This window comes from Lates calcarifer, linkage group LG5 (genome assembly GCF_001640805.2).
Source record: "Lates calcarifer isolate ASB-BC8 linkage group LG5, TLL_Latcal_v3, whole genome shotgun sequence".
NCBI classification, from domain to species: Eukaryota; Metazoa; Chordata; class Actinopteri; family Centropomidae; genus Lates; species Lates calcarifer.
The window spans coordinates 23,404,318-23,423,429 of NC_066837.1; the positions used below are offsets into that span (position 1 = coordinate 23,404,318).

Below are 19,112 nucleotides of genomic sequence, written 5' to 3' on the forward strand. Positions count from 1 at the left end.
AGTTAAAGGTGTGTAAAGTGATAGAGACAAGTGACATAGAACTGTATTATCCTTGACGCTTTGGCAATATTGTTCACGTGACATTGATGTCAATAAAGCATACTGAATTGAATTGAACTGAGAGAGAGAGAGAGAGAGAGAGAGAGAGCCCTATAAGAAAATCCCACCGTTGATAGAAGCTGCGAATGACAAATCCTTTGACAACGTGACGTCCTATTGGCTGGACGCTCGTGGGTCACCGCGTGTAAAACAGAGAGAAAAAAAGTCTAATGACGGAAATGTGACACTTTGACACAGAGCTGAGCTCAGTCTGTGTCCTGGGCATCAATGGAGACATCAGGAAACTGTGGAGTGCCAAATGGGACCTTTACCTCACCCGGTTTGTTTGGGAATTAGCCGGGGCTCGCGCGTCTGTTCCACTACGCACCCATGAACTTTTCGGTCCTCCTGCGCTCCATCCTTCTCACGGACAATGAAGACGACTCGCAAATGCAGGACCCTCCTGTCGGTTGGCTTGAACTTCTTCGCCCTGTTTTTCTCCATTACCGCGTTCATAACGACATACTGGTGCGTGGGGACCCAGAGGGTACCCAAGCCAAAGTGCAGCAAGCTGCGGACGCACCAGTGTATAGACTACGGAGTGAACGAGACGGACCCCAACAAAGTAGTGTACAGCTGGGAGACTGGGGACGACAGGTTCCTGTTCCGGCAGTTCCACACCGGCATCTGGTCCTCCTGTGAGGAAAACATCCACGATGAAAGTAAGGGAAGGAGCTGTGTGTTTGTGTGTGTGGTGGTGGTGGTGGTGGTGGTGGTTGGGGTAGGGGGGGGGTGAAATAACTTCATATTTCACCGTTAAACGCAGTTGTTTGATGCACAGCGAGGCACTTGTGCCGAGATGTCTAACGCTACAAGCTTTTATGTGAACATTTGAGTCCACCTTAATGTTCAGTGAAATAGTTCTGATCAGGAAATTGCATTTTATCATTGAAAAACTATTTAATGCCTGTTTATTGGTGCTTTTAATTTGAAAATCAGTTAAAAAAACAAAAAACAAAACCATTTGGGGCTATTACTTTGAAACATCTACATTTCTGCATTTCTTCCTTATGTTACAGTCCTTCTATCTTTTGTTTTGATTGTTGCAACATAGATGATCATTGTCATCATCATCACAATTTACTTAAACAGACAGCAGACTAATGTATGAGCTTAGAAACCAGTACGTAACCATTCATAATTTAAAACACAAATCCAAATAGACGAAGGTTCACCTCTTCAAATCTGTCAGTTTCCTCCCTCATTTGTCATAATGGAATGAATAGTTCAAATGGAGATTAGTCACTCTATTTGAAATATTACATTTCATGACAGTTTAAGGATAATCACCCTCCGTTAATATCAGTTTACTTATATCTGTTTTTTTTTCTGGCATGAAATGCTGAGCAAACAGCAGCACATGGGAGCTTCAGTTTAAGCTTCAGGGCAACGCTCACACTCCACTGTCCACTGGGCTATAAGTGGGAGGCTGTGCAGCACTTGATAGGGGCAGAATGTGATTGTTTCACAGCTCATGCTAGTAGGAGGAGAAAGCAGTGAATGAGTGTGTGCATAAGCTCTGTTTCCTTACTGAGGGAAATGGAAAATGAATTAGATCATGTTGGAGTAAAGATTTAATAACAACAGGGTCAAAGGATTAGGTGAGTTGTGAAGATAATGTGCATCAGAAGTGGTTGTGGTCATGAAAAGTTCAGGTCAAAGGTGTCATCAGGCCAGATTAGTCCTCTCCAGTTGCCTCACTGCGACTTGATTAGGAATTACTCCAGCACCTATCTCCAAACTCAGTAAAACACCTCTCTGATATAAGCCTGTAACTCTAGCCAGCTTCTAATTCTAATAAACTTTTTTTTTTTTTTTTTACATAGAATAGAAATGAACCACACATTGAGATTACTCAAGAAGGAATTGCTAGCACATGTCTATCTCATCAAGTGGCTGTACAGTGGGGGTGGGGTTAGGGGGGGCTGAGACAGCTTGAGTTAATAAGGATTATGTAACAGGGGCCTTGATGAGTTTTTCCTCAAAACAGCTGTTGCCACCCTCCTTCTACCTGATTAAAGTGTTCCACTTAACAACAAATCCAGCGACACGTTCCACTCAACATATGACAGGGAGAAAACGTCACATCTGCAATAATGTGCTATGTCAAGGGTCACGTTTTATATCCTGTTTGTTAAATTATCTCAGGCTCTTATTACATGTCACAGTGTGTTGATGGTCCAGCAGGCATGAGTGTTATTACAGTGCTTTTTAAAATATTTAATTCCATACATGTACCTTTAATCCAATAGGACAGGAAGCAGATGTTGAGCAGCCTTGCCAGCACACCGTCTGGTGACATTGACTCAGAGACCTCCCAAAAAGTTGCAGTTATGACATATGCCTCTTATTTAACAGCCGGTTTATTCATTTTTTGAACTTATGAACTCTTTTTATGTTGCTGCACAGATTCGTCGGATAGGAGGTCACAGTCTGTCTGAGCTGATCCTGTGAAACACACCCGGACAGAAATTGGGAATTAGGGCTTGGGCTGTAGCCCGTAACAGTCCAGCACCAAGAGCATTTCTTTATTCAGTTCTTGTTTGTTAATCCCAAACTGGTTCTCTGAGACCATTTTAATGTTTCACGTGTCCTTGTTGGGATCTTTCCACCAGTAAATGGCTCACTTACTGTATTTCTGACCAGATGTGTAGAGAATTCAACATGAAGTGCTTGCTAAAGAAGCCACTGCTAACATGTTGTGCTAGGTTGTGACATTATTTATTATTATTTTACAGGTGAGAGATGTCGAAGTTTCATTGATTTGGCCCCGGCATCAGAGAAAGGTGAGTTTCCACTGCTCAAGGTCAAAAGTTCTTCTAAAGCCCACTGAGGACTTTCATGAATCTCATTTATTATCTGTGTAGAGGAATTTAATGTTCAGATGGCTAAAATGTCACCTGAAAGAGGTTAGAAATAAGAATAAGGAAATATTTTGATAAATCTGCAGAAGACTTTATACTGTAAATCAGGTGTAGTATATTTTAGTAGACATCCACACTTATCTGCCACAGACAGAACTGTGAGCAAATATGTATAATTGGCTGGAGATACATCTTTTTCTTTCCAAATAAATGTATCATCCTTTTGAAATTTCCAATCTTCAAAGTAATTACTTGTAACAAGACAGAACTATCTCTAAAGCCAAGACCAACAGTGAACTTAAATACTGTGCACATTTTCTGAATCATTTCATCTTCTGATGTAGTTATGATATCAAACCAAAGTCCAGACACTGAAGTCACTTTTATCCACTGAGTTGTGCAGCACCACTGTTGTGATGTACTGGAGGCCCTACAACTGGGACTACGGCTGTAAATACTTATATACCTCAGTATCATTTTTAGTCTGTAACTGTAACAAACCGGCAAGTACTCCGTTTTCAGTTTAGGGATTATCACCTTAAATATGATGCGATGGGGGACACAGAGGAAGCCACACACATTTGGTGTTGAATTTGAGGATTTTCAGCTGTGGTGACAGTTGTCCTTTTGGGGAAAGTTGTCCTTTGCTCGCTTCCTGCCAATCTGTGAAGTGTCAGAATGACTGAATGACCAGAGGGAAAGAGAGTCAGAGATATTTTTGTGCAGCCAGACTGCATTTGGCTTGATTCATTGGGAAGCTGAATAAGGCTTGGAGAAGATTCAGATGAAATCCAACCTCCTTCCAGCTGGAAATGTTAGCATCAGCCTCTATTAGCTGCATGAGGAACCACTGAGATAAATCATATTAGTGTCTGTTTTAAGGCTAGTATTAAATGTGCAATCTGAACACCACTCCAGGCTGACTGTGGAGTTGTGAATTAATGTTTCCATTTGATTTAATGTAATGTTATCATTATATTTTGCAGGAATGCTGTGGCTGTCACTGGTGTCTGAGATGTTGTACATAGTTCTGCTGGTGGTGGGGTTTAGCCTCATGTGTTTAGAGCTGGTCCACTCCAGCAACGTCATCGATGGACTCAAGCTCAATGCCTTTCGCTGCCGTCTTCACTGTGCTCTCGGGTAGTCTGATTTTATCTGTCATTAGCTGAAATGCTTTTGTGAGTGTTTGTTCTATTCCCAATAAAGCACTGTATTCAAATGTTTGTGATTCCATTCCTTGCGGCTGGTTATGTAGTTTAATAAAGGACTCTCCTGAGTATGGCACAACATATCACAAGATAACAAAACCAGTGTCATTTGCTTTTAAGAGTAGCTCTGGGAGCTCTCACTGAAAATTGCATCTCTATCTCTAACCAAAGAGCCAGTTCTTTAGTTTTCAATCAGGAATAAATCCAAACTAATTGAAAATATATAACACAGGATGAGTCATGGTGACAAGTCATAAGGTGAAGAAATATTGTTGTTTTCTTTCAGTGGCTGATGAGATGAAAGCACAGAGAGTTCCAGTAGAATTTGAGCTGATATTTGTTTTGCAGATCTTGTCTAAAAAAAGCTCAGAACATTTAAGAATGAGCAAACATAAACTATTTGTATGGAGATTTAAGACAGCAAAGGTTGGGATTTTGTTGTTTCATTATGTTTACTGACTATATATGTGTAATTGTGAGCACATGAAAATGCTTTGTGTCTGTGCTTGTGGAAACAAATCAGCTTCATTCTGCAGAATTATTTAGTTTTTGAAACTTATGTCACTCAGCAGGCAAACTAATCATATTCTATCCATATGATTTCAGGTCTTCTTGGTATGGTGGCTCATGTGATGTACACACAGGTCTTTCAAGTCACCGTTAGCCACGGTCCACCTGACTGGAGGCCCTACAACTGGGACTACGGCTGGTCCTTCTGGTATGACAGAACTAAGAGATTATACTTATTTTGCCTCTGTTCAGGAATGTCACATATGAAGCACTTGGGATCAGCTGTGTTGAATTTAGAGAGGATTATAAATAAAGTCAACTCACCTATTAGGAAACCAGATGAGGAATTCCATTCTGCATGTCACAGCCCCAAATAGTCAGTTGTGGCTCTGCTCTCACCTCTCCCCAGCGTCACTGTCTCTAATGAAAAAAACCCAAAGCTCTCATGTTATGGTAGGATTAGGCTTTGGTGTTCAAAGCCCCAATACAGACGTGATTGGAATTGCATAAGGGGATAATATTTCACTTCTTTACAATATGCACAGTATGCTGAAAATTCATCTGAGAGGCTAAACAATTCTTGACCTTTTGTTGGCATTAACCAACCTGCATGAAAAGTACATGAGATGATGATTTGATTGTCTGATCTCACATGTGGTGCGGCATGCCTGAGGGGTGGGGCAGAGGGACTTACAGTGATTGACGCTAATCTCACCAGCCACAGTGTTAAAATATTGAGGGAAAAATGTCAAAATGCAATTTGGATTTACATGGGTGTTCACTGTTTTTCAGCACAAAGCTCCGCTTTGCTGCATGTGGTGATTTGTCAATTTTTTTCTCCCTCTGTTCGCATCAGCATGGCCTGGGCGTCCTTCACCTGCTGCATGGGCGCATCAGTCACCACCCTCAACTCATATACGAAGACCGTCATCGAGTTCAGGCACAAACGCAAAACCTTCGAGCAAAGCATCCGGGAGGAGCACGCCAGGGAGGCTTTCGGATATCTCAGAGAGCACTCTGTGCACTCCATCTCTAAATCTGTGGAGGTTTACTCCAGCCAGAGCCTGAAAAGCGGCAGGAAGACTCCCATACCTGCTGACTCTCTGAGTGACATTGCAACATCTTTAGGGGAAGAACAGTGCTGAGTGTGGCAGGACAGTAGGTGGTGGCATTTCTCTCAGCGTGGCGTAGCTTGATGGATGGAGGTGTTGTTGTCCCTCTCTGCTCTGTGTTCAGTACAGGAAGAATGCCTCACAGGATCATTAGCTCCATCTGATACATTTCAACACTGCCTTAATTGAAACAGGTCACAGAGATGCAAATCACACAAGGGTAAAGTTGGACAATCCATCTGAGAACTGGAAAAAAGTGGACATGATCTAATCTCATGAATGAAGGTGTTTTCTCAGTTTGTGTAACCTACCAATGTAGATTTAAAAGAAAATGTTAAGTATACCTTTATAAACATAGTGAGGGTCTCTCAGATGCTAATAGCCTTAACATGTTTCAATCAGCAAATCAATGCAAATGATAATGTATTCACAAAGACAGAGTGACTATTATAACAGGTGTTTATTAAATGTGTCATAAAGCCACAAATACTGCAAATGATGTGCCTAGATACAGTATGTAAATTGTAAATAGATTGTGAGGTGTAAGTGTGCAGTATGTTTGTACACAGAATGGTTGTGGAAAATTGTGTATTATTTCACTTTTGGATGTTCGCATCAGTTACTTTTATTGTGTCATGAAGTCCAAATGAATTTGAAACACACCTGCATTAATTATATTGAAAAAAAAAACAGTGCAGTGAAACAGACTTTTGTAGCATGAAGGTTCATAAGAGCAGTTGTAATGGCATGATCAGAAAGATCGACAGTAAGTGTAATGTAATTTTCATTTGATGTTTCTGCTTTGATTGGAAGGAAATAAATGCTCATGGTATCGAGATAAATTTGGTGGATATTAAAATCCTCTCAGTCAAAAATCTGTCCTGGATATTGTTGCCTTCAAGGGCCTAACTTCCACAGTGTGTGTGTGTGTGTGGTGGTGGTGGTGGTGGGGGGGGTTGTGACCCCCTCTCTTTTCAGAAATGTATCTATGTCTGTGGCAGATGTTTGTACCTGTATCCTGAGTGCAGGCAGTGGTGGAAGATGTATTCAGGTGCTTTGCATAAAGGTACTATATGTATGTTTTTGCTATTGCTACGTAGACAACTTTAGCATTACATATAATACCACTGGAGTAATAATAATTACTGCATTACAACAGCATTTTAATGTTGTAGTGTAGTGTTGTAGTGTATCTAGTGAATTTACATTACAGCTATGAACATTGAATTTTCAATTTTTTACTACATATTAGATTGCATTCACTTTAGTATGGAACACCATTACTCTATGGAGGCCCATTTCCACCAGTGTGATTAAGAAAATGACTTGAATATCGAAACAATTTGAAACTTTTTCAAAAAATAATTAGTGTCTCAAAATAATGAATAGTACTAAGCCTTTACAGGGTTTTTTTCATTACAGTGGCATAAATGGGCTTCCATACAAATTATTATTCAAAGTAAATTATTTTTTAAAGCACATCTGGAGGGGATCTTTAGAATGATTCAAGAACCACTAGCCAAGAACAAAGTTTAAGAGGACAGTCATTGTCTGATAAACGTAAAACTCAACATCTGTGGTATTGTACACATATATCCTACAGGGGGCAGTGTTGTCTTAACAAACCATGCTTATTCATTCCATAAATGGTGGTGACTGTAATTCTGTTCGTTATCACAGGTTTATTTTGGCATTAACATTTTGCTTCACAGTGCCTTTTCTTACTTAATATGCACTGGACAGTGATGAGTTTATTTTTGCCTTTCTTTTATGTGTATCAAGTGTTCATCTACTTTTCACAGAGAATATATACAATGTTAATGGCTTACATTTATGTTACAGAAATTACATTAGAAATGGCACAAGATCAGGCCTAGTGTGTTTATGTTATAGCACTTACTTATTTACTAAATATACAATTAAAAGGTATTTGTAAAAAAAAAAAGAGGTGGACCTGCACTCTCTCATAGCCACGCTACAGTAGCTACCTATATACAGAAGGACTGAATGTATTGCAAATCAGGAGAAATCTCCCCATTCCTGGACTGATTTCAGTCATCTTAAAGAAATCCATTCTGTTGTTCTCTTCCCTTCTGTTCCTGTCCCCGTGGTTATATAAGGTCAGACCCCTTTGTTCAGTAACCATCATCATACTCGTTCTGGGCCTGCTGCCGGGCCAACATGGCCTGAATGAGAGCACTGGAGCCTGAGGGGGCTGGGTTTTGTGGTGGAGCAGGGGCCCACAGAAACCTGTCCTCCTCCTCTGCTCTCTGTCTGGCCTGCATGACCTGCATCATAACACCTGACACAGGAGATGGCAAGGCATCTGTATTAGCTGCTCCGTTTTCCTCTGCTCTTTGTCTGGCTTGTATCGCCTGCATGACAGCGCTGGATCTGTTGGCAGGGTTTTCAGAAAAACCTGCTGTACTGTAGTATTCACTCCCCCCTTGACCCTCAGCCCTCTGTCTGGCTTGTATGGCCTGTGTGAGGGCACTGGAGGATGTCGAGTGTTTATCAGGCATCTTGTACAAATCTTCATCCTGGCCGTCAGCTCTCTGACGGGCCAACAAGGCCTGCATCAGAGCACTGGAGGTGGAGATGTCGGAGGGAACGGGCACTCCACCAGCGTGACGTCTGTCTTCTTCCTCTTCAATTTGCTGGCGAGCAAGTAAAGCCTGAACCATGGCGTTTGAGTTGGATTGAGCACCTGAAGAGTGGTCATCTGAACGCCGTTTGGTGTGCTAAAGGACAGGGGAAAGTATTCCGTGAGGCTGATGACAAATCCCAGTGTGAGAGGTGATGAGTTAGCATGAAACAAATATCATAACAAACCTTTTTTTGGTTCTTCTGTTTGGGTCTCTTATTAGGCTGAGATTTCTGGAGGTTCTGGAGCTTGTCTAACAAGAATGATTTGTCTTTTCCCTCCTGGTGAGCAAAAAAAAAAACAAAAACAAAAAAAGAAGAATACAGTGAAGGAAATAAAAACAGACTTTACTTTAAAAAAAAAAAGAATAACTCACTTAAAGACAATTTCAAGGGACATTTTTCAAACACACTCACATTAACAATTTGTTGTCTCAGTAGACCAATAAGCTCCTTGCGGCCCTGAGCAACTTGCCAGAAGATGTATATGATGACCCTGAACAACAAAAACATGACCAGGCACAACAAGCAACAGACAAATTAGTTTTGATATCAAGGAAATTAGTTTTCATAATGACACAAAGATATAAAAATGAAAATGAGTATGCACATAAGCACATGCTGTACACACGGTGTTCCAGTCTCTATTGGTTTATAATAGGCAAATTAAAGTCAATAAATGAACCAGCCTTTGACATTATGATTGTTTTGAGCACCATGGTTACCCTGCATGCCTGACTCACTGATGCTCTGACTGATCAGTGTCCTGACAAACCTATCCTCAAATTCAATGATCTGAAAGGTTTACTGCTTTGGACACGTCAGGTCACCAGTATTACATACAGAACACGCTTAATTGTCCTATTGTGCTGACATAATTACCTGCCTAATTACACAACAAAATAATAACTTTTATTTCCAATCAACACAAATTATTTTGCATAACTCCATTCATTTTGATGGATTGTCATGACATTTTCGTTCAGACATTCATGTTCCCCAGCAGGATGAATCCTAAAGGATTTTGTGATTCCCCCTGGCTTTTCCTTTAGTGCCACCAAGAGGCTGATATTTTAATTCGTCCAGCTCTTTGATTTATGACCGTATACCTGCAAACCTATGACATTCCCATCAGCCTCTGCTATGCTTTGTGTTTAGTGTTTGATTTTGTGATTAATTTTCCTCATATGTTTGGTGTGCAGATCTGTAATACTTAAAAATATGTGCAAAATGTGGATCTGAACTTGATTTACAGTTTACAGTACAGTACATGTAGCACACACAAAACATAGCAATTGCACTATGTACTTACAGGATGATGATTGTGATAAGAAAATAGAAGATTTCACTCCTGATGACATTTTGGTAGATCCAAACAACCCACTGAGAACCGGGGATCTTCTCCAGATCATCTATCCAGATTCCAACCACACTGAAGGTATTGTTGAGTCCCCGAAAAGGACCACACTGCTCTGAGGGAGTCAGTCTACAGATCAGGACAAGGTGGACAAAACAGGACTGATGTACTAGTAAACAATGTAACATGTGGCAAAGAGAGGTATCACTGAGGTTTTGTTATAATTTTGTTCAGAGGGTAATGATCTTGTAAAATATTTTCCTCTGACTCCAAGCTGTAAATGTGAGATAGAGATAGAGGTTTTATGGTTGTCAAAATATGCCACATCCTCATACCTCCAGGCAGTGTATGCAACCATGGACAAGGCTCCCACAAAGAAAGGGAAGAAGAGGAGGGCGATGAAGGTTGTTTGCATCTGAGCTGCCCTGCCCGTTCGCCGTGGAGGCTGGCAGTTCTGGGTCAGGCTGATCTGTGCAAAAACAAACACACAAACACCATTTTCATTCCTCTGGAAATGTGCTATCAAAGTTTACTCAACTATGAGCTCATTTCAGCCCAGACATCATTTCTGTTTTGTCCCATAATAGAAAACACGAGGACCTCATCAGAGCTTTTGAATAGCATTGCTTGAAAGGTCATTCAGCATGTTCATGAAACATTCAGCAACACCAGATCTGGCCTGGGTCAAATTACCAGTCATATTGAAGTCATTTACTTTCTGGGACTGATTGATCCTCATCTTGCTTGGTAAGGCACAATGCAACCTAAAGGTTTACTCCATCAATCGAAAACCCTGCCTGTCTTTTCCATGACACAAAATAAAGCATACAGTCAATATAATGAAAGGATTTAAATGAATTATTCAACTAAGTGCACAAACAAAGTAACATGAGCCATGCCATGGCATTGTCTCTGCTGATGGCAGTGTGTCATTGTGGCAGTTCAGTTTACAAGGCTACCAAACCCTGTGAGCCTGCATTTACCTTCTTCAAGTAAAACAAGATGAAAAATTTGACAATCTGGATGGCGGGCAGCAGAGGAGAGAAGTAGATTCCAATCCTATGGAGAGAAAACAGAAGGTCCAACTTTTAATAGGAAATTGGCACTTTGACCAGGAGAGAAAGCATGAGTCTTAATTACAATACCATTGTGCCACTGGATAATGCACCCAATTATTTGAATGACAAGTATTAAATGTATCATAATTACCAGGCTAGAGTCTGTGCATAGATGAGTTCAAGCACATTTCTGGCGATGTCGAACTCTGGAACCCCCAGACGTGGCAGTATTCTGGTCCCAATCACACTGTAATAGAGAAATGATGAATAAAACTCATGTCTCAGGTGAACTCTCCCCATTTCTTTCTTTACTAATAACAAAAACAAACTCAATTTGTGTAACTTACTTGCTAAGAAACTCTCCAAAGAAGGATCCCAACGTGATAAAAAGGAAGTCAACAATGACCAGACGGTACAAAGCCTGTCCTACCATGGACTCCCAACACTGCAGGGAACACAATAGATGGGTGACATTGTGAAACTTCTACTGGTTATACATTATAAGGCAATGAAGTGTCATTAATATCAAACATACCGAGAACTTTATTACCACCACATTCATCCAGTAATAACACAGGACACCCAGAATGGACATCCTGAGTAAGACATTTCTGTAAGTGAGAAATGAGAAAGATATCAAGTATTATTAATGGTTGAGTAGAATGAGTAGAATAACTTTTTTTTTCTTGCTGAAAGTTGGATGAGAAGATCAGTACCACTCTCATGTTAAATATGAAGCTTAAGCCAGCAGCCGGTTAGCTTAGCCTAGCATAAAGACTGAAAACAGGAGAAGCCATAAGTATCTCTCCAAAGATAATAAATTCCACCCATTGTACCAGAACCTCTTAATCTCACTCATTAACACATTACAACTAGTCAGTTTGTGGTTTTACAGGGGAATAGTCAGAGAAATAGTCTGGTGCATAACCACATGTAACATGGCAACATAGTGTATACTGAAATAGACAGATATGAGGGCAGTCTTGATATCCCCATATTACAGAAAGAAAGCAAAAAGGTGCATTTCCTAAACTTTTCATGCCTTCAAGAAACATATTCCTCACTCTTACATCCTTTAATTCAGTGTGTAGTAGTAGTAGTAGTGTGTGTTCTCTTCTTAATAGAAACTTGAGTATCTGCTATCTAACCTGACTACTAGAGCGTAGATCTGTCTCCGCTGGCTGGAGTACTGCTCAAACTTGTTGAAGAGGGAGTAGAGGAGCGGGACAACCAGGTTCATCAGAGACACCACAAAGGGAACCAGGAGAGTCTCTGCCTCCTGAAGCAGAGACCAGTCGGTGGCATCTGTTGCTCGCTATAAAGATAACACATGGCGGTCAGATCGAGATAGTGTTCAATGACAAACACTGTGTGCAATGACATGAATCAAACCCTCTGTTACTGGTAAATGACTTGACACATTACGGTAAGGTTATGACGCATGCTGATACTGAGTTTAAAGACCAAATACTTTACTATGCCATAAAGTATTATCATATGCTGTTTCTCTAAATACACATACAGAGGGATCCACAACTGTGCAGGCAAGGAGATTTTTCTGTCAATACTGGTTTTAATGCAACAAGAATAACATTTTCCAGACAGAGAATGAATCTTTTTTATTATTCTCTGTAGTCTACATGCAACAAAAACAATTATCCCAATCTAACAATGAGACTAATTATTCAATCTTGACTTCTGTACCTGCTGTTCATATTGGCAGAGAAAGTAGATGCTGGCTCCACAGCCAACAGCTAAGCCAGTGGAGAGAAGCCAGGAACCCAGATGAACCCCGAAGTGCTTCAGTTTTTCAGAGAGGGTTAGCAGCTCCCTCTGGGCCTTTTCTGACAAAGACTCCTGGAGAGATGGCAAGAGGACAAACACAGTGATGAAAAATAATGAGATGTATAATGTGTCTACAAAAAGGATTTCATCTCTAACACGTAACTGTTTTTTTGTTTGTGTTTATTTGAAAGCTCACTGAAGATATCATTTGCAGCTGCAGTCAGCTGTAGTTAGGGCACGTCTGAACTGATCATGTAACAAAGGCCTACTGTATCTTTCCTGACTTGCTGCTTAATTGACAGCAAAAGGATTGAAATGCAATAACTGTCACCTTGAGTTGGACACGAAGGTTATTCTTGCGCTGTCTCACTGCTCTCTCATTGGTCATACTAAAATCCCAGCTGCATAGAAGCTGCCATGCACCGCTTGAAGTTGGTTCTGCTAGTACATAGTTTGTCTTAAATGAGCTTGCCATGCTGCATGAGAATAAATACATATATTGAAATACAGGTAACAACGGTTACAACACAATAAACCAAGAAGAAAAAGGACAATTAAGACAAATACATTTAATCAGAGCTATTCAAGAAAGTTATACAGTGGAGTAAACTGACCTGAAAATAAGTACAATTCCACACAACACCATATAGACTGCAATGGTGAAGAAATAGGCCAGCTGCATGTTGTATTCCACTAAACCCACAAGTGTTTCATTGCTGTAGCCACCATAGTACATGACAGTATAGTTGAAGTAACCCTGGGGAGACCAAAACACATTTAATACACAGTGTAAAAGTTTGAGACATGCTGTCATCATTCACTCAGTGCAGAAGGATTAGTTCAAATTTAATAGAATTTTAAATAACAGAAAGAGCCTACAATGGATCGACCTTATCATTTGTTTGGAGTCATAGTTTTGTCAACCTTACCAATGTAAGTCTAAGTCACTCCTCTGTAAGCAGAGGAGTCCCCACCAACTCTTTTGGTCCTCACCAACTCCTTTGTGAAATATCTGGCTCTTTAGCTGCTAAATACTCCAAGACATCAAGTTAGCAATTGACTTATTAGCTGGTCAACATTAGCCAGTCACTGACTTTGTCTGTCTGCTATTTGGTGCTGGCAGGTAGTGTACAGGATTTTTCTCAAAACAGCTGTCTAATGAGAGTGGTGACAGTAGGAGTCATTCCTATGTTCCCCAGATTTACAGGGCACATTATGGAAACATGACACAGGGTCCTATGTAAATTATACATACATCATTCGAAAAAAATCTATATTTACATATTAGGGAGCATTTGAAAGCTGTGGCTTTACAGGAAAATGGGTGGTGTAATGAGAGCCTCCACTTACAGCTCCAGTCAGTATCTCCAATCCTCTGAAGCTCACATTTGGAGGTATGTTGGGTAAGGGGTCATAAACAAGCAGCGGGATGGTGATAAAGCCAAAGTTGACCAGGAAGGAGAAGATGTTGAACATGAGCAGCCACTTGAGGAACACAAAGTAGGACAGGACACTGGTGCCAAATTTGCCACCAATCTCTTTCATGATGCCGTGCCACAGTTCCAGGGTCTGCCTGGCTGACCTGATGCCATAGCCGCACCTGCGGAAAAACTGAGAAAGCAACTTGTAACTCGTATAACAAACAAGCATAGGTTATGAATCAGATGGCTAGACTAGAAATGACATTGCAATGTATTGTTTTATGATTGATGAAAAACTCACCAGTGAGACATTCTCAGAGCAATCTGCAAAACATGTGAGCTGGCGAGATTGCTTGGAAGACTTGAATGCCAGCACTTGGCTCCTGTGAAGTTTATTTAGAATATAATTTGGTATGATATTGACATAAGCCCCTTTAAAGTCCATAAGTATCCGCCACACTGATATAATGCTGCAGCATGCAGACAACCTTTGAAATTGCTTTTATTTCCATAGTTTCTTGTGTAATGTCCCTTCAAACAAGAGAGCAGTGTGTTTGTGTGAGTGTGTGTTTGCTCACATATATGTCACTCTTCCTCCAGTATGACAACATCACTAAGCCACACTCTAAATACTTCCAAGCCTTTGCATGCAGAGCCCTTATTTTATGGTTCTTTGTTGGGGCTAATGTTTAACTTAGTCCCTAGAATGACACTGACATGAAAGTTTATCACTTTTAACTGGTTGTGGTTTAAAACCCACCTGATATGTTTCTTTTCTTCAAAGCTCATTGGAAGGTCCCGAATGGCCCGGATCCGGTCTCGTGTTGACATGGCAACGAGCTCCTTGACCAGGTTCTGTTCCTCTGTAGCGACAAGACAGTTCCCCCTCTGTTATCTTGACAGCTACAGCTACAGCAGCTCCACAATGCAGCTCAAATGTCACACTTCATTTTGCCGAAATCCACAGGAATAATCTGACACCGGTCACAGGCTCTTACCATTCTCCATCTCATTCCTGATGGCATCCTCTGTGAACACTCGATGTGCAGGATCAGTGTTAGGAAACATGCTCATCCTTCTCATTGTGAGTCCCCTCCATCGCATTGTCATGTTACCTGAATGAACACACAGAGAAGAATGTGTTTTCTTGTTCGAGTTTGATGTTAAATGGTAAACTCATAAGCAGATGGGAAATATAGGAGCAGGGTGACAGTCATCAAGGTTGGCATTTTTAAATGCAACACCTGCAGCTGCCTATGCATTTAAACATTTATTCTTTCATTATAGCTTGGTAGAGGTATGGTGCTTTTGTTCCTTTCTTCTCTTTATATTTTCCCAATCTACTGCATATACCTTTAAAATATGTACTGTAAATACACAGATTGAAAGTAAAGCTAATAGCAGTGCAATGTACAGTCTAAGCTAATGTGGGTTCCACTGTCTTTACATTATCTTTACTTCTGATTAAAACTGTGATACAGTAGCTGCTGGCGCCACAGTTCATCAGCCTGTCCAGGACTACTGTGCCAACTGTGTCACTACTGTGATTACTGTCACTTAATTACACAGTCCACAAATGACGGTGTAGTTTGCTTGTAACTTATAACAATGTTATAAGTGTAAAGCCATACCAGTGTTTCTGTGAGGCAGCTAAACATCAGCATGCGAACATGCTTACAATGACAATGCTAACATTAAAAACAAAAAACAAACATTAAAAACAAAGTAAAATTGTGGCTGGTGATAATAATGCTTTTACTTTTACAGGTATTTGGCCAAAAAGCAAACAACTGGATACCACCACATAGAAAGAGAATTTATCTCAAAACCACAAATGGAAAAGGGAAAACTCAGGAATAAACTCATTAAGATTTGTTCTGTTAAGACTGTAAATATCTGTACCACATTTCATGGCAGTCCATCTAATAATTGTCAAGATAACAAAGTGAACAGAATGCAGTCAATATACAGTATGTCCACTCATATTTCTTTTTCCATTTTACAGATGCATGCACACAACCCTATATTATGTCCTATCAGATAACATTTCCCAAACAAATTTCCTTCCCTCAGCAAGTCCCTTATTTTTTTATTTTATTTTTTTTGCCAACTTCCTTGTTTTCCATGTCATTTGTTGGTGTGCAGCCCCCATTAATAATTACCCAGCTGGACTGTCAAAGTTGACTGATAATCAACAAGTCAGCATTCATGTCACATTTATTTTAAATTGTTTTCTTGTAATGCATTTTGAAGACTTTGTGTGTACTTAGCGATACCATAGTAACAGTGTGAGAACTTCCAGTAACTTTTAAAAGACTGACCGTCGAAAGACGCTTTTATCTATGAAGTAAGATTAGTTTAATAATTACCTGATACTGTAGAGGGGAGTCGAACAGATGGCGATCGATCATAGTGAGAGTCGGGGTCGATTTGAAATGTACTGTGATCTGAATAAACAAAAAAGTGAGGAGGAAATAGAGTAAAAGTATCAACACAAGTGTCTCTTAGCAACACACAAAGGCACATACCAAAGTATAGAGCCAACTGACAATCTAACAGGTTGTCAACACCAAATAATGTTTTTTCAGTATAGACTTCAGAATGTATACAAACACTTAATGTCACAAATTAATATCACTCACTGAGATCATGCTGCCATGAGGGGCTCCCAGGGCGTGTTGAGATGAGGCCCATGGGGATACTTTCTCTCCCCCTCCAGCTCTCTTCCTGCCAGCCCCCCCAGGGTACTCTCGCCAAAGCGTCATCACCTCCGGTCTGACCCACAGGAGTGTTATATGCCTCTGCCTTGTCCCCCCGCCAGGCTGGGTCTTCCCTGGCATAGGGGTTAGTGTGGTGGGTTTTGCTCGAAGACCTAGAGGGCATAAGGAACAAATAATATCAAAGTGAAAGACAAACTGCTTATCACTGAGGTCATACAGTATGTGTTTATGATACCTAAGAGGACAGGGGTCAACAATTCTAAGAAGGAACTGGAATTTCAAGTCATGATTGTGGCGCAATCAATTACCTATAATTATCTGAACTCACTATTTGTCATAGATGCTATAGAGGTGATGTTTCTCTCCTGTGGGTAATTTTAGGGACATTGTGTCCTAGAGGGAATAGTAGGATTAAGTTTGCGACTAAATTCATAGGGACTAATGCAGAGTCTTTAGACCTTAAAGTTCTTACAAAAATAAAATTAATTGAACCACTCTTGAAGCCTGGATAAATCCACATCAACACGACTCCCTGTTCCTGGAAAACATCCTGTTCATTCTCTCACAGTACAGTTTAAGCCCTCTGATTACAAGCACACACAACACTCAGTCAAACACATTCTTTGATGAATTAAATAACATTTTTTTTCAAGATAAGTATTGCTCTGATGCACATTTTTAAGCCAAAACCACATTTTATGTTATTATATTACCACAAACCGTCTATCAATTTCCAGAGTCTCGCTGTCATGGTAAGCAGGGTTGAAAAATCCACCGTTGCTGTAACTTGTCATGAGATTCTTCAAATTGATCCTTCTGCTCTTCTTTGGAGACAGTGACGATCCCTCAGCTCGATCTCTTGTAGTCTCTTTTAAGTATGTTGATGTGTGTGTGGTCCAGTTGTAGTAAGACACTAGACTTGCTCAACTGAATACACAAAAGCATTAACTGCTACAACAGTGTTTCTTAGGATGTCATGAAAAAATATTTGCCATCATTACATAGCAGCTTCAGATGCCAGCAAACTCAACTTTAATATAACTTATAATATAACAAGTAGCTCTCTGGTACTCGGAGTGACAGATACATTGTAAGGAGGAAGCACATGCAATTTAATCTCTTGGTCCCATCCTCATCTGTTCATCATTAATTCATTCATTGGGTTTGGTTTCAACCCCATTTAGTAACATAGCTCAGTGGTTCTCACACAGAGCCAATGAATAAACATTTACAGACAACCACAGTCTGGTTAAACAACAGTTGAAGTTAGAATGAAAAACTTCATAAACTGGGACAAGAAGTTGTGTATGAAAGGATATAGGCTATAGATTATAGATAGAAAATTCCATTAGATTATATGAAGCCATTCCTGCTTACCTTGTAATTGTGTTGCAATGATGAGAAAATGTATTGAAGTAGTTCCTTGCATGTATGTAATGTAGTTTGAAGAGTCACAGAATAATGACTGAATCCTTTTAGCAGCCCTTACAAATCAAGCCTGAGGAATGATCTGTGGATCAGCCTGAAAGCCACAGTCAGACAGCTGACTACCAGGAAGTGTGTGCTAAACCCATAAAGGTAAAAGTCCACTCCCTCTGAATAGCCCGGGCAAATCTCATGTGGACACTTTGTATTGTGAGAAAAATAATTAAACCCCTTAGGCAAACATGTAATTGCCTTCCTTATTAGGGTTTAAGGTGGGTGTCCAAGAGTTCACGTCATATCCACTGCAGGCTGACCTCTGTTGGTGCTTACTGACTGAACTTGTCTATAGAAAGGCAGATAAATGAATAATGAGTAAATAATTAATCTGCAATCCACCATCAGCTTGAGACATCCTTTAAAGTCCCTGGATATGATTACACTATTCACTAACATAATGGAAATTCCTCTGGTCAAAGCATACATCAAGATACAAGGCAGGACAGCTATGTTAAGCAACAATTTTAATTTCAATTTTATAGACATAATTTCTTTGTTTTGCACAACAGGTAAAGGCCAGACATCATACTCAGATTTTAAAAAAAAAGTACTTCAATTGTCTTTAAACCACTTCATTTTGTAGGATAAATCATTCTTTGGTCCTCTGTATTTTGATTAATCTTGATTTGATCTTATTTTCCTTCTCCTTTTTTGCCATAAAGATGCACTCCCCTCTGCTACTATGTTGGAAGTTTTGTTCACAAATAAACAAAAACTTACCAGTAATGACAAAAAACAAAAAGACACAAACAGGGACATGGGGTTTGAGAGACATGGGGATTTACTGGACAGGAAAAGTCAAATAAAACATTGCATTATGTTGCATTATGGGAAATATAGCACTCAGCCTCGT

At 40.1% G+C, this 19,112-nt stretch overlaps 2 protein-coding genes across 2 annotated transcripts; one reads left to right on the forward strand and one right to left on the reverse strand.

Moving 5' to 3' along the window:
• Nucleotides 1-187: 187 nt before the first annotated feature.
• On the forward strand, nt 188-5,969 carry LOC108875724 (germ cell-specific gene 1-like protein). The gene is given in 6 exon segments (XM_018664831.2): nt 188-761; nt 2,838-2,885; nt 3,950-4,074; nt 4,076-4,103; nt 4,778-4,889; nt 5,538-5,969. Coding segments are annotated over 6 exon segments (891 nt in total). The 5' UTR covers nt 188-472; the 3' UTR covers nt 5,827-5,969.
• Nucleotides 5,970-6,217: 248 nt separating this feature from the next.
• tmc5 (transmembrane channel like 5) lies at nt 6,218-18,519 on the reverse strand. Its single transcript, XM_018664830.2, has 21 exons — nt 18,155-18,519; nt 17,498-17,704; nt 16,700-16,929; nt 16,427-16,504; nt 15,056-15,172; nt 14,818-14,920; nt 14,359-14,440; nt 13,987-14,247; nt 13,251-13,393; nt 12,968-13,112; nt 12,556-12,708; nt 12,000-12,166; nt 11,387-11,462; nt 11,199-11,296; nt 11,003-11,098; nt 10,777-10,852; nt 10,129-10,262; nt 9,749-9,922; nt 8,854-8,932; nt 8,626-8,718; nt 6,218-8,534 (listed from the first exon to the last, which is right to left on the reverse strand). Exons 2-21 carry the CDS (start codon nt 17,569-17,571, stop codon nt 7,929-7,931), a joined length of 2,985 nt encoding a protein of 994 aa, XP_018520346.1. The 5' UTR covers nt 17,572-17,704; nt 18,155-18,519; the 3' UTR covers nt 6,218-7,928.
• Nucleotides 18,520-19,112: the final 593 nt, after the last annotated feature.